This window comes from Procambarus clarkii, chromosome 18, assembly GCF_040958095.1.
Source record: "Procambarus clarkii isolate CNS0578487 chromosome 18, FALCON_Pclarkii_2.0, whole genome shotgun sequence".
Lineage (NCBI taxonomy): Eukaryota > Metazoa > Arthropoda > Malacostraca > Decapoda > Cambaridae > Procambarus > Procambarus clarkii.
Genome location: NC_091167.1, coordinates 27,613,035 through 27,629,411, shown reverse-complemented (window position 1 = coordinate 27,629,411; position 16,377 = coordinate 27,613,035). Strand labels below are relative to the sequence as shown.

Here is a 16,377-nt window from a genome sequence, read left to right as displayed (position 1 = left end):
GCCCCCTCTTCCCCTTTGCTAATTTGAACATTTTGACCGTCGCCTTACAGCACAGAACGCAAGATACAGCGAGCCGCTTTAATTTTCAAGGACGGCAATTTTGGGCGTCCTAGACAATGTCTCTCAAGGATCGTGGTTGTGCACAAACAACAATCTAAAATTATCCCATTATTTCAGCACACGATCAGACCATAGGTAGAGGAAAGTAAAGAATTCACAGTGACATAGAGCGACATTATGGTACTAGGAGACAGCAAGACGACCTGGGATTTGGATTTGATATCCAAAAGGCTAGGAAAGGATGGGGGAGGAAGAGGGATTGGGGGGAGGGTGAAATTCTGGAAGAGGATTTGGATGTGAAGAGAGGAGGCTTGAAAGTTCGGTGACCTAGCCACCATGGGTTGTCATGATGTTTTGATCTTAGCTTAGAGCTTTCTTGTCGTTGATGACCTTGAGTTCTTATTCAGTGGCAGGAGGCTAGTGGTGTGGCTGGTGGCTGTTGTCCTGGTTTAGGTGAGGTGCTCTGTCTGGCTTGGAGGAGGAGGAGTCTTTCCGATGGAGGTAGTGGACGTTATATCGCAAGGGGGGTTGACGGTTCTGCCCGAGGTGGCATCTCACTGTTGGGCCCAACAACTGCGGCAGTTGGGTTCCTTCTGGATACTCGTCATCTGTGTTGAATTTGGGTTGTCTCTTGGGGTATACGAAGGCGTAGGCCGGGTCGTGGTACTCCATTTTCAGGGTGGAGAGGTCGTCGAACATTGGAAGAGTCCTGGTGGAGAATGATCTCTTTGCAGTTGTGCGCCAGCTGTTGTCTGGTGGTTTAGTTTCCCCTGAACCCCCTCTGTTTGGACGATGATACCAAGTCAGGGACTTCTCCCGTCGTCTTCCTCGATGTGGAGATGTTAAGGTCCTCGATGTAGCCTTGTAGGTGCGGTCTGGGCTTGTTGCTCCTTGTGCTGTTTCTTTATTCTTGATCACGTGCCGGTAGCTGGGGTTGGGGCTGCCATTGGGTGATGCTGGGCCATGTTTGATGAGGTAAGGTTCGCTGAGGTAGTTGGCGATGAGGTTGTTGGTGCTGCTAGCCCTGTTGTCGGTGTCATTACCAGAAGTGCTGTCGTAGATGCTGCCGCTGCTGCTGTGGATGCCGTTTGCGTTGGGGTCTATACTTGTTGTGCAGAGGTTGGTTGTGGATTTTTTAGTAGGTCCGTCGAAACTGACATCTTGGTTAGTTCGTTTGCAACGACTATGACCACAAAACGCTGTCTACTTAGCCGCCAGTGGGGGTTAGGTGTGTGTGTGTGTGTGTCAAAATGAAATTATTCTCAAATATTTTGAAGCTTTATTAATGTCCAACAAACAGAGCGACAGCAAATGCCGTCAAATATTTAAAAAACAAACTAATTACTGGGTCATGGAGATCTACTCCTACAGATATTTGGATAAATACTGGAATATGTAGCACCGGCCTGGAATCTGCACTCTGTAAATCATACAACCAAAATGGGAAAAATGCAGAGCTATAGAACAATATTAGAACCAGAGCTGAGAGGATTAAGCTACGAAGAAAACCTAATTAAACTAAATCTCACAACAGCATACAACAGAAGAAACAAAGGGGGATATAACTACGACATACAAGATACTGAGGGAAATATATAAGTTGATAAAGACTGCCTCTTTCAACTGAGGGAAAATTGGCAATATTACATAGGTGGAAGTCGGAAACATCAAAAAATCAAGGAAATTCTCATACCTTGACTGGGAGATCAATATGTGGAATCATTTCAAATAAGTTTTGGAAGCCATCTCCAGATTTGACAAAGAATTCGAACTCCAGAAAAGTTAAAGTTAAAACGCAACAGGTACAACAAGGCTGGTAAGCGGGGCATGCAGAGCTGGAGTTATGGGCTATTCATGCCCGTGCCAGCTCTTGGGTGACTTAGTCTTTATCAATCAATCAGAGCAAGAGCTCACTTCCTCGTAGCCACTGTTAGGCAAGCACTCTTGGGTAAGTACACCCACATTCAGCAAGGCGAGAAAAGCCTCTTGACAGCTCCTCCCTTGACGTCATGTCCAGCTTCTCCCTTGGCGTCGTCGTGACACTTGCCGGAACGTTGACAATTCTTGGTCAGTGAGGCATCGCGACGCGCCAGGGTAGGGCCGGCCGGGAAAGACGGTCACAATGCACCAAAGACACCGGTCTCCTCTGGTGAACTCATCAACAACACCTGACACACAAACGTCACTTTGTCTGCAAAAATAAATAAATAAATAAATAAAATAAAATAAAATTAAATAAAATTAAATAAAATTAAATAAACTTATTCATAAACAAAATTGTAAACACTTTAACATGATCTACTGAAGGAGAGACGATTATGCTAGAGACATGGTGTACACATTGTTTCTGCTGCCACGATATTGTAATCAATTTCATTATTATTGTACATTTCGTAACATAAAAGCTCTTGCCATGTATGGGTTAGTCCTAAAGGTGACAGAAAGGTTGCAGTCGCATGTCGTCAAAGTTACCCCAATGATTTTGAACCCCAGAACTACAAACCTATTTCAAATAAACGCATCAAGTTGCGCCAGACTAACCTGAGATTATGATAATCGCTAGATTCTAACACCGAATCATAATTCAGTATTTCCTTTGATTATTAATTAATTCCACACTTACGGATATCCAAGTCATCCATTACTAGTGGGGGGGATCAAGCCCCAAAGTTTATTGATTAGCATGATCGATCCAGACCTCGATGATTGCTCAGTGTTACTGGTCTGGTGGTGGCAGCGAAAAAGTGATTCTAGAGTTTTGCTAAAAGTCTATTTCACGTCATACGGGTTGTAGAATCTTAAGTCGGTCAATCGTCTTAAGACCACGTGGCGTGGGGTCGGCTCAAGTAATAGTTTTGAGTCCCTTGGTATGGAGATCTAAAGCAGAATACGGGTAAAGAGAGGGGTAGAGAGAGAACGAAGATACGATGTACAGAAGGAATACACTCCCTCCCCCCCCCCCCGCCCCGAGGTACAGGACATCTAGGCATTGTGTCAGTTCGAACGAATGATAGGGATTTGGGCAATCTATCTTTGCTGATATAAAGAAGAACTGAGAGGTACAAAAGATACACAAATTAAGATTCATTTGGACTTGGTTGAATGGTAACCAATAACGGGTCACCAGACTCACCCATAAACTTGGAGAGACATTTGGGCTTCATTTTGAGGTGAATAATGAAGTAGTAGATGATGAGGCCCACGATGACGAAGCCGAGGGCGACAAGGAGCTGCTCAGGGTTTCGAACCGCCGGCATGACCGTCAGGAACAAGGTCACCAGCAGATAAAAGACAGGGAAACCAAGCCACACCTGCGATTTTAGAGACGTGAGAGTACATATGTAGGTTGGAATACATATGTACGAATGTGTTTGTGAGTATTTAATATTTGTATGTACTATTTGTGCCAGCAGAATCGAGCTATTAGCTCTTGGACACACTTTTCTACCCGATCTATTTTTTCCCCTCATTCCTTTCTCCTCCCAACCATTCCTCACTCTCCGGTCCCCTGATCCTCCCCACCATTCTCCCCTCCCCCCTCCCTTAGTCCTCCCCACCATCCCCCACTCCACCGTCCTCTCGTCCTCCTTACCATTCCCCACTCCACCGTCCCCTCGTCCTCCCCACCATCTTCCACTCCCCCATCCCCTCTTTCTCCCTATCATTTCCTCCTCCCCATCCCCCTGTCCTCCCCACCTTCCCCCACTCCCCCTTGTCCTCCCCACCCGTTTCCATTTCTTTGTCCCCTCGTCCCCACCATCCCCAACTCCCCGGTCCCCTCGTCCTTCCCATCATTACCCCCTCCACTGTCCCCTCGTCCTCTCCACCATCCTCCACTCCCTCGTCCGATGAATTCCCAAATGATCTGATGTTCCCATCAGAAAATTGGGAACATCAAATGATCTGATGTTCCCATCATTGAAATATAACAAAACAGTTAAAAAACGAAATGAAATACAATGAAAAAAAATAACTGTACTCACGAAATGAACAGTATGGTAAACAACACAGCTTACTTCCAATGCAATGTCACACAAAATAATTAAATCAAAATGAAAATAAATCGAAACCTTTAAAAATCCAATTTATCAATGCAATCGGAAACACTGAAATGGAATCGTAACATATTTAGTATAGCTTGTGTTGCTCTTACATGCAAAGATGGCGCTGTTTCTTCAAAAAAAAAAAAAAAGTTTTCACCTGTCATAGGTGTGGCATCAATACATATACTTACGAAATGAACTGTCTGGTAAACAACACATCTCAATTCCAACGCATTGTCACATAAAATAATTAAATGAAAACGAAAATAAATTGAAATCTATGAAAATTCAATTTATCAATGCAATCGGAAACATTGACACCGGCTTGTATACCGCTGGTCCATAACTCACCTTGAACGGTCAGGGTCTGTCCGGCTGCCGGCTTGTATACCGCTGGTCCATAACTCACCTTGATCGGTCTGGGTCTGTCCGGCTGCCGGCTTGAATACCGCTGGTCCATAACTCACCTTGATCGGTCTGGGTCTGTCTGGCTCCTTGTACCTGAGCCACAGGAGCCCCAGGACGGCGGTGAAGTTCCTGACGTTGCTGGTGAAGGTGGTGTAAGCCAGGAGGTTCCCGATGCTGTCTGATGTCAGCGCCACGAGCGGGATCATCGCCTGTAACAATTATCAAGTGGGGTTTAGTTCTGTGTACACTGTTGGGTGTTAGCCCTGACTATGCTGGTTTGAATCGTGGTTTGGTTATAGAGTCTTTAGTGATACATATATATATATATATATATATATATATATATATATATATATATATATATATATATATATATATATATATATATATATATATATATATATATATATATATATATACTATAACTCACCGATACTATAACAGCCGTGACAGGAGAGTAATGGTTGATGTTGATGAGTGCGAGGAACTGAGGAAGGTGTCCCTCTCTCGCCCCAGCGTAGGTAAGGCGAGACGCCCTTATTATAGTGCCATTGATGTTGCCTCCGGTGGAGCATGCGACGAAGAAGGCGATGATCCACGCCAACACACCCAGCTTCCGGCCCCCGAAGGTCTGGAACCAAGTGACAGAGAGCTGCAGGTGTAATCTTGACCATAAATCAATGTGGTAAAGACTATCTCGACTACCAGACTATCCTCCAATGTAATGGTTTTCCTTCGTGTGAAATTTTTAAAATTCAAAATATTTTGAGCTCCTGTGTTCAGGAGTTCAAGAAACATCAGAGACTTAAAGAAACGTTAGATATACTCTTCATAATACACCTTCAGCAATATGATATGGGAAATTAATTTGCAGTTGCACTGATTGACAGGGATGTGACATGCACATGCCCTGTAACCGTAGATCACGAGAAAGATTATCTGTCAGAGAGTGACTGACAGGACGAAAACAGTGTGTCACATGTGACTCACCACAGTCACATCCCTGGATGTACTCACCACAGTCACATCCCTGGATGTACTCACCACAGTCACATTCCTGGATGTACTCACCACAGTCACATTCCTGGATGTACTCACCACAGTCACATTCCTGGATGTACTCACCACAGTCACATTCCTGGATGTACTCACCACAGTCACATCCCTGGATGTACTCACCACAGCCACAGCATTGGAAGAAAGGATCTCAGCAGGCGTCAACACAGCGTAGTAAGCAACATTGGTAAGGGTGTAAACGATGGTCACTATTGTTATTGAGATAGCAATGGCCCTTGGTAGATTCCTGCAAGTGCATATTATATATATATATATATATATATATACATATATATATATATATATATATATATATATATATATATATATATATATATATATATATATATATATATATATATAACTGAAAACTCCACACCCCAGAAGGATTCGAACCCAGACAGCCAGTACGCACCTGGTACCTTAACCGCTAGACCACACTGACTGTACGAAAATGTTGGAATTCGTGAGACTATGCTCTTGTGTGTCTGGGTTCGAATCCTTCTAGAACCGCCAAGCCATTACGACTATATAGCACTGGGAAGGGGTCAGGATAAGGATTTGGGATGGGACGGGGGGAAAGGAATGGTGCCCAACCACTTTGGAAGGTCGGGGATTGAACGCCTACCTGCACGAATGGAGACTGTCGCTCTACCGTCCAGCCCAAGGGGTTGCATTCATAAGGAATGGTTTAAATTTTATATAACATCCAGAGTAAAGCAATGAAATCATTTAAATGAAAATACCCCTAAATATTTTTCTTATAAATTCCACCTATGAAAACATCAGTACAATTTTTTATCATTCTTGTATGTGATTCATTTTCTTTGTTGATGAACTGTATGAAATGCTACTTGCTTAGTTGGTTCCTTCAGCTCCTCGACAATTGTACCCAGGCTGTTCCTGGAACAATAATGAACTATTTAAGCAACAATTTTGCTCCTTATAAGTGCAAAATATCAGTGTTTTATTTCGTATAAATACGTACAAGAGCGTATATTCAAGACTGAGATATGAGTTCAATTTCTGCTGTCATATTAACCAATAACAGTGAGTTTGTACCCTTAATATATTACGGTAAGAATATCTATTGACATTCGTAGAGCTGTATCGTACACGTAGCGTACGATACAGAGAGGGAGTACTCTACTGAGTACACCTCTGACATTTACCTTCACCAACACTCGCTTAAACGCACTAAACTAGCAGCACTCACCACCCGCTGTAGGCGAATACGGTGGAGTAGAAGGCGGTGGCGAAGGAGGAGACGTCCCACACGGTGCCTTTCATGGGGTCGAGGTAGTGCTCCACGTGACCCCTGGCCAGGTGGTGGACCCCAGCCACGATGATGATGATTAGCGCCAACACCTGGATACGGCAACACACAAAAACAAAACAAAAACACAGGGATTACATGTATACGGGGATTAGTGTCGCAGGATTTATTTATTTAATGTAACCAAGTGGTATAGGCAATATTGATAAATACGGAACGCTAAATTTTGTTGGTGTGTATTTTCATACGAACCTTCGTGACGGCTAAGATGTCTTGCACACTGCTCCCACGCTTGACACCCATGCAGTTTACATACATGACTAAACCTGACGAAGAACAGGAGAACATTGGTAGATTCTAGGGAGTCACGTATAATTGTGATGTTGGTGTGGGTTCCCCCTTGAGCACTTTTTTGTTATCCTTGAGTATATCCTGTTATTCTTTAGCACTTTATTTTATCCTACAATTCACCCTATTATTCTTGAGAACTTTGTTATCCTTCAGTACACCCTGTTATTTTTGAGAACTTTATGATATTCCTCAGTAAATCCTGTTATCCTTGAATACTGTTATCCTTGAGTACTCACAGATATCATTGAGTACTCACAGATATCATTGAGTACTCTCTGTTATCCCTGAGTACTCTCTGTTATTCCTGAGTACTCATTTTTCCTTAAATACTCCTTGTTGCCCTGTACGTTTTCCTGCTACGCTTAAGTACTCCCAATTAGCAATTAGTATTCCCCATTACAAATGGCCCCATCAGCTTCCATCATTATCGCTCAGTATATCTACGGTGAGACCAGTTCTCTGACGTCCAAGGTACAGACTCGTTTTTGTATGTCGCCTCAGAGCCAAATTTACTGGAAAGAGTACATAGAAGGATGACAAAAAGTTAATCCGAGGAATATGAAAACTTTCATATGAAGAGAGAGATTAATAAAGCTTCATTTACATCCTTTGAAAAGGCAAAGAGTAAGGCTTATATGACTCAAGCATACTAATGGATGAAAGGGTAAAATGAAGGACTATTAATAAGGTGTAAAATACATCAACAGAACAACTGGATATCAATTCAGGAAGTGTAGATTCAGAAAGTACCTGGGGTAAATTCTGGTTTCAAAGCAGTGTTGTTGTTGTTGAAGTTACATATTACTGGGAAGCAAAATACAGTGACTATGAGATCGCTGCTAAAAAAAAAAAAAACAGTTTTTAAACAAAAATGCTTTTCGCAAAGCCTGTTCTCACTGAAGTGTAGAATATAGCTGAAATTTATCAAGTGGAAATATTAATTTGGTACTAATATTAGGAATAATACAAGACAGAATACGAAACAATGAAATCACAAATTGGTTAGCTTTTTATCCAGACAGGAAATAGGAAAACAATGCCAGAGAAATAGTGTTGCCGGTCTGTGACACAACTCACCAATTAACATCACAGAGGCCAAACGTGTTGGGAAGTTACTGAATCGGTTAGACAAATGCAGTGTGAGCGTGGTTGGACAAAAATATGAGTGGGAACTTTGGGACAAATACAAAATGAATGTTGTCACACAAATACACGAGTGGGAGTTCGTGGAGAAATGCAGAATGAGAGAAGTTAGACAAATACCTGCATAGAGTGGTTGACAATAAATAAGAAAGGCTTCGCATGGACAAATAGGCCTTCATCAGATGTCAATATTCTCATAGGTTTATGTTAACCCGTTACGTGACTTACAGAGCATGGCCGCGGCCAGGAGCCTGACGGCATAGTAGGGAGGCGAGGAACAGTCAGGTATGAACGCCTGGAGGAGGTAGTTGGCGAAGGTAAGAGCGACGATGGCTCTGGAAGCCGGTCTGGATATGAAGATGGTGCTCCAGAGGGCGAGGAATGCGGGCACCGGACCAAAGGCTTCCATGATATAAGCGTAATTGGCTCCGTTCCGGGGGATGGTCGTACCTTAACAAAGAAGAGCAATCAATTGTTTATCAAATAGACTTTAGGAGTATGTCTATAAATGTGTTTAATGGTCAAATAGACTTTAGGAAGATGTTTACACAAATGTTTAATGATAAAACATTACGTGACGGCATTAGTATATAATATGAGAGTTTACTTTCATTTTAGGCACCCGATGCAGATACCAACTACAGAATATTAAAATATCCACAAAATTGATTAGTGTTTTAAAAGATGTAGCAAGAGTGGGACGTAGAAAGACTTCAACAACACATATCTACACACTGAAATCCCCCTGACAATTACTGACTTAGTGTCAGGATGACACCCCCATCACAGGGTAGACAACAGTGCCCCCATAACCAAGCAGACAACAGTGTCAGCAGAGCAGGCATCATCTTTACGCCTGATGTGTAGTGAACGTGAGTGGGAAGACAACCCTGATGATTAATGGGGGTTGAGAAGCGTGGTAGAAGCTTTGATCATAAGAGGAGACACAGAAGCCGTGTTGGGTAGACGCAGAAGAGTTGTTGGATTAGAGTAGAAGGCTATGTGGTAACTCAGGAGCGCTATGAACACCAAAGTCACATGTGGATGTTTCAGTAACATCAATCATAGGCTTGTTAGAATTTTAGAGAACTCTTTATATGAGCATTTAGGCCCTATTAACATAGCACAGCTTAAACACTTTGGGAATTTATAGCGGATAATAAGAGGCATTTTGGCAAAGACTAAAAAATTTTCAACTTTTTACAAAGGACACAAAAGATAAACACACAAACGTCGCATATGAAACAAATATAAAGATTTATTCAGCATTTAAACTGTTTTATTTTTTTTAGAATTTATCTACTGAACTGAAAGTTATAAATATAAATTGGCAGTAATAATTGTCTGGGTACTTACCAAGCTCGGCGTAGCAGAGGGCTCCGACAATGGAGACGAGTCCCGTAGCTACCCACACCACCAGCGCCATGCCCACGCTGCCCGTGTACTGCACCACCGTCTTGGGCGACACGAAGATGCCAGACCCGATCACAATGCCCACGATCATGCCCACACCGTTTCCCAGTCCGAGTGCCCTCTTCAGCTGCACGCCAGTATCCAGACACTTCCCAGGGACAGTCATGCCGTCGGGCTCACCAGATCCTGCTGACCGGAGCCCCTTCTTCTGCTGCCCGCCAGTGTCCGGACACTTCCCAGGGGCAGTCATGCCGTCGGCCTCACCAGATCCTGCTGACCGGAGCCCCTTCTTCAGCTGCCCGCCAGTGTCCGGACACTTCCCAGGGGCAGGCATGCCGTCGGGCTCACCAGATCCTGCCGACTGGAGTCCCCTCTTCAGCTGCCCGCCAGTGTCCGGATACTTTCCAGAGGCAGTCATGCCGTCGACCGTCTTGTCGACTTCATCAAATACCGCCGACTTGTTCTTCGTTGTGGCTTCGGCTGTTAGGTTCTTCTTCAGGCCAGAAGATCTTCTGTGACAAACAGATGATTTCGGTGTCGATACCCCCTTCGAAGCTGCCTCTTGGCGTTGCGTCTCCGAGGAAGAGTGTTGAGGAACATCCGTCGTAGATGCAATTTCCCTAGAGCTCGCAGTCCCCATGGTTGTCTCACTCAAGATGCTTACCACCACAAGAAAACTCACTATGCGTAACACCACGCAAAACTATGCTTGTTTCATTTCATATTTAGCCTTACAAACTTAATTCATTGGATATGAAATTTTGTGGGCCCTTTATTTCAGTAAGATAAATGTCAAATCATTTTTTTATTATTATTTTTTATTTTGCATAATGTCTTTAAACACCGATCAATATGTCTCCTTAAATTAAGGCAACATATGGTAAAAAATTATTCTTGTGGATAATTAGATAAATACCCTACATGCAAATAAAAGAACCCAGTCTATGTAACTCACTCCCTGATGAATTAAAAAATTGTCCAACCTATGCCTTATTGAAAAGCAAAACCTAAAAATAACTAATTCCATTCTCATAGTTTCCTGCCTTGTGCTTCAAACTCTCACTGTATCTTGTGATACAGAGTGAATTTGAACTACAATTCACCCAATTTAACCACTAAAATTGGGTGAGTTCAAACTCATCCAATTTTAGTTCTTAAGATGTGAAACATCACCAGTATAATTAATACAATTTCCTAAATAATCCGTCAAGTCTCCATGCACTTATGCAAGCATCTACCTCAGTTTCATTGTAAAATTTTACTCTTAAATCTAATCTTACCCTATTCCATTTAAATTTTAAATTTAATTGTATTGATTTATGTCATTTATTGAAATCAATTATTGATCTCATTTTGTTCTTTTAATTAAGTTCATACTAATTATAGGTTAAAAACTAAGCTAAATAAAATTTATTATCTTTAAGATTATTTTACTTTACAATTATCATTTGTCAAATTTTTTATATATTCATCTTGACAGTCTCTACTGATTTTTTGTTCTCTCCACCAAACTTGTGTATCCTCCATCGCTATCTAGTGACCATTATTCTACCTCTAATTGTTTAAATTCTTTTGTTTACTTGCATTTATTGTTGTGTTTTGCCATAATTATTCTCTAATTTTAGCAGACTTAATACTTTGTAAGCTCTTATTGTATTGTTATATTACTGTATTGTTGTGTTTTGCTATAATTACTTTCTATTTAACAGCAGATTTAGTATTTATCTGTTCCTGTAATTGTTTATCTTATTGTATCGTGACGTTATCTTATCTATATGCTTACTGATATTGATCCTGATCGAAATCTTCTGTCCCATATCCACACAAATCAGCACATTGATCATCATTATTGCAGGTATTACACAGCAAATCTTGCAAAAAGCAAACTCCTAAATAGCACCTGATTATCAGTTTACAACCAAAATGTTAGGTCACTTGGTAAACATTTTGATGATATAAATGCACTACTTACAGCACTAGGTACTAAATTATCATTCATCATTTTAACAGAAACTTGGCTAAGTAATGACTATACCCAACTCTACAATTTAGCTGGTTATAAAGCCATTCATAACTGCAGGCCTAATAAAAAAGGTGGTGGTACAGCAATATATTACAAAGATACCTTCATTTGCAATAGTGTTATTAGTGATAGAGATGACTATTGTGAATATACCTTTGCCAAGTTCTCCAGTAAATCCCTTAAATCCTCCCTGACTATCGGTGCCATCTATAGATTTCCTAATACCAACATAGCTTTATTCACTGACAATGTAAGGAATCTTATCATAAATAACAATCTCAACAAAAATCACATCATTCTGGGAGGTGATTTCAATATTGACCTGGGTCTTCAAAACAACCCTCAAGTTGACTATTTCCGTAACAGCATGCACTCCTGTATGCTAATCCCTACAATCACCAAGCCCACCCGAGTCACTCAAACATCTGCCACTACCCTGGATCACCTATGGACTAATATAACAGCTCCCCTTACATCTGGGGTAATTTATGACAGAACAACTGACCACTATCCTACTTTCCTCATAGCAAACATTGACACATCACCACCAGAAACCAAGAAACTTTCATTCAGGCTACATAGTGAATCAGCTTTAGACAATCTCTCTAATGCACTTCACAATATTAACTGGGAATCTGAATTTAATAATTCACAGGATATAAACTCATCAACTAACCTCTTTCTCTTCAAAACTCTAAGCCTCTACAACACTCACTGTCCCCTCCTTACCAAACAAGTAACTGATAAAAGAAAAAATAACCCGTGGCTCACAAGTGGCATAATTAAATCAATCAACAAAAAACATGAATACGAAAAAAAATTTAGGAGTGGCCTAGTTTCAAAGGAAGTAGTTAAAAGGTACTCATCAGTGCTTACCAGTATCATAAGAAAAGCAAAACTTTCATATTATGAGACTAGATTCAAAGAAGCAAAAGGCAACATGAAAAGCACATGGAATACCATCTCTAACATCCTGGGAACTAAACAACACTCCCACAACCAGATAACACTCTCTAAGGATGGCCTTACACCGTCATCTGACTTGAAAATGGCGAATGAATTTAATAGCTTCTTTTCATCGATTGGTGCTAACCTTGCAAGTAAAACCCCACAGACTCAGACACATATCAACATATATCTCTCAGGCAGCTATCCAAACTCTCTTCTCCTTTCACCAGTCAGCCCGACAGATCCAGATGTTGTGTCCATCATACACTCACTAAAAACCAATGCTGGGAACATCAGTGAAATCCCATCCATTGTATACAAGAGCGCCTCCCATGCCCTTGCGCCACCTATAGCTCTGCTGTTCAACAAATCCCTTGAGTGTCATACCTTCCCTGATATCCTTAAAAAAGCAAGAGTAACGCCAGTTCATAAAGGAGGTAATCCGGCAGACATAAACAACTATAGACCAATATCGAACCTACCCATACTATCAAAAATATTTGAAAAAATTATCTACAAACAGCTCTACTCCTATCTCGTAAAATTCGACATTCTTAGAACCTGTCAGTTTGGCTTCCGCTCTCAAAAGAGTACCAACGATGCAATTATTAGTCTCCTTGATATAATTTACTCAGCCCTTGACAAAAATGAGTTTCCAATTGGACTCTTCATTGACCTGAGAAAGGCCTTTGATACTGTTAATCACGATTACCTCTTATGTAAACTCCATCATTATGGAATCCGAGGCCATGCACTGGACTATATCCAATCCTATCTTAGTGATAGACACCAATGTGTAGCCATCAATAATATAATCTCTCCCATTCTACCAATAACCTTTCGAGTGCCACAGGGCAGTATCTTGGGACCTCTTCTATTTCTTATATACATCAATGATCTGCCTAATGTCTCTAACATTCTGAAACCTATTTTGTTTGCTGATGATACTACCCTCATCTACTCCAACCCCAACCCACATACACTAAATGATGTTGTTAATAATGAACTAAAAAAAAGTCCACTTATGGATGTCAACCAACAAACTAACACTTAACATAGAAAAGACCTACTACATCCTATTTGGAAGCAAATCTACAAATGCAATTCAGCTTCAGATAGACAATGTAAACATTAGCAATAAAAATGATGGAAAGTTTCTTGGCATATTCCTAGACAAGAGACTCAACTTCAGTACCCACATACAACACATAACTAAGAAAGTCTCTAAAACAGTTGGTATACTCTCCAAAATCAGATATTATGTACCTAACTCTGCTCTCATCTCTCTATATTATGCACTAATCTATCCCTATTTCAACTATGGTATCTGTGCATGGGGTTCAACCACTGCAAACCACCTCAAGTCCATCATCACCCAGCAAAAATCTGCTATCAGATTAATATCAAATTCTGCTTTCAGACAACACACAGCCCCCTTGTTTAACTCCCTAAACATGCTAAACATAATCTCACTCCATAAATTCTCTTGTGTCAACTACATTTACAAAACCCTGTTCTTAAATGCAAATCCTTGTCTGAAACTCTTCCTGGACAGATGTAATAGGTCCCATTATCACCACACCAGAAATAAATATCTCTTTGATATCCCCAGAGTTAAACTTAATCTGTGTAAACACTCTATGCAAATAAAGGGACCCAGTTTATGGAACTCACTCCCTACTGAATTGAAAAGCTGTCCAACTTTTACATCATTCAAAATCAATACTAAAAAGTACCTAATTTCATCTTCATAGTTTTTCACTCTTTGCCTTAAAATTGCACTGTATCTATTGCTACCCAATCTCCCAACCTTTATGTTTCCAATTTGAACATCTTTACCATTGAGATCATTGCTGTCTTCTTATATGTGCTGCCAATCTGCTGTATGGTGTTTATAAATCTTGTTTATCTGTATCTTTTGCTACCCAGTCTCCCAATCTTTATGTACCCAATCTGAACATCTTTACCATTGTGATCATTGCTGTCTTATATGTGTTGTCAATCTGCTGTATGGTGTCTATTAATCTTGTTTAAATTACTAATCAAGCTGTCAATGTAATCAATCAGAGCTTTAATATAACAATGTGCTTTAATATACTTACTAAGCTCTCTCATCTCATTTTTCTCTTGCAATGTATCTTTATCATTTATCAATTCTGATAGAAATTACCTACTTAAAATTATCTGCTAGATTAAGGACCTGCCCGAAACGCTGCGCGTACTAGTGGCTTTACAAGAATGTAAATACTGTACTATCCAATGTATTCTCACAAACCCAATGTACCTTCTTGTATATATATAAATAAACAAATAAATAAAACAATAATTTCTTATTGTAGTTATTATGTAGAAATAAAAAAAATGTTACAATGTTCCTTTTAATTACTCTTACTTTTATCTGCTAGATTAATGACGTATCAGAAACTTTATGCGTGTTAGAGGCTTTGTAGGAATGTAAGAACACCAATGTCATGTACTCTCACAACCCTATGTACCTTCTTGTAAAAACATAAATAAATAAATAAATCTACAGATTGATCAAAACAACTTAAAATATGAAATAAATTATTATATTAGCGAGAAACCCTACGTTGAAAAGTATGTATTTTACCATGACAAATTGAGAGAAAAAGCAGACTTACCCAAAGACAACAAAACAGCAAATGGAACTCTGTTTATTATTTATTTCCTTTCTAAAAAGCATCAACGACACACGAATTGTCTTGAGTGGAAATATGAGAGGCAAATTCTTTAAACATTCTCCAAGGTCACGTCAGTTCACTCATGTTTCCTGGCTCCAGATGAAACGTAAACACATCCAGGGGGGGAGAGGGCTGAAAATATTGTATAAACCGAGACTCAATGGACGTAATTAACACTCATTTCCAATAATATATTTGATAATTTACCAGTGACCAGGGCGCAGGTGGTCTCTAAGCAGTGGCAAGGTTGACTGGTAATCATGAATACTTTCTCTCCTGAAGTGTTCTCAGGCCCAACACATGCGCATGCGCAGTGTGTGTGATCCATAGGTCAATACGTCCACGGTCCAAAACATAGAAAACGGGGTGTGGTAATATATCCTGAGAAACTACTGTTTTGAGCTTTTTGTACTCATAGCACATTTGAGGGTTTTGCTTCTTCCTATATTGAACCCATTTTTATTTATTTCGTTCTCTGGTCCTCTCGCGACTTCTGTTGAGACAGTCCTGTTTCTAGTTCTTTGTATCTTTTTTGGTATAAATTTGTTTGGGGTTTCATCCTATATTTCACAAAACTTAGCATACATCTCATTGACTTTCTTCCCTAACAGCAAGTCAATCCAATTAAATTCATTTAATCACTTGATACGTCTCTTCTATAGTGTCCTCTCCTTGTGTGAGTGTGTACTCACCTAATTGTGCTTGCGGGGGTTGAGTTCTGGCTCTTTGGTCCTGCCTCTCAACTGTCAACTGTCAAGCCTCCACCACATCACTGCCTAATGCATTCCATTTGTCAACCACTCTGACACTAAAAAAAAAAATTCTAATATCTCTGTGGCTCATTTGGGCACTCAATTTCCACTTGTGTCCCCTAGTGCGTGTACCCTTTGTGTTAAATAGCCTGTCTTTATCTACCCTGTCAATTCCTCTGAGAATCTTGTACGTGGTGATCAT

The 16,377-nt window shown here is 40.5% G+C and overlaps 1 protein-coding gene across 3 annotated transcripts; it reads right to left on the bottom strand.

Moving 5' to 3' along the window:
• Positions 1 to 1,325: 1,325 nt before the first annotated feature.
• Positions 1,326 to 15,761, bottom strand: LOC123754266 (Y+L amino acid transporter 2). 3 transcript variants are annotated; one of them, XM_045736501.2, is made up of 11 exons: positions 15,631 to 15,761; positions 9,694 to 10,609; positions 8,566 to 8,787; positions 7,096 to 7,169; positions 6,784 to 6,935; positions 6,426 to 6,470; positions 5,691 to 5,814; positions 4,942 to 5,142; positions 4,571 to 4,720; positions 3,194 to 3,371; positions 1,326 to 2,251 (listed from the first exon to the last, which is right to left on the bottom strand). In XM_045736501.2, the coding sequence occupies exons 2-11, from the start codon at positions 10,388 to 10,390 to the stop codon at positions 2,178 to 2,180; spliced, it is 1,917 nt and encodes a 638-aa protein (XP_045592457.2). In that variant the 5' UTR covers positions 10,391 to 10,609; positions 15,631 to 15,761; the 3' UTR covers positions 1,326 to 2,177. The 3 variants fall into 3 exon arrangements, with proteins under 3 accessions (XP_045592457.2, XP_045592458.2, XP_069182518.1); XM_045736502.2 differs by having other exon boundaries at positions 9,694 to 10,520; positions 15,631 to 15,730; XM_069326417.1 differs by lacking the exon at positions 15,631 to 15,761 and adding an exon at positions 15,364 to 15,615.
• Positions 15,762 to 16,377: the final 616 nt, after the last annotated feature.

What these genes read in the sequence shown, in the direction of transcription:
- LOC123754266 (XM_045736501.2), bottom strand. Translation starts at nt 10,390, where the DNA reads ATGGGGACTGCGAGCTCTAGGGAAATTGCATCTACGACGGATGTTCCT. An exon ending in ACAGACCCAGACCGATCAAG is followed by an intron (nt 3,372 to 4,570) that starts GTGAGTTATGGA and finishes CTAAAATCGCAG; the next exon opens with GTGTGGCTTGGTTTCCCTGT. An exon ending in ATGTCTCTCCAAGTTTATGG is followed by an intron (nt 2,252 to 3,193) that starts GTGAGTCTGGTG and finishes TTATTTTTGCAG; the next exon opens with ACAAAGTGACGTTTGTGTGT.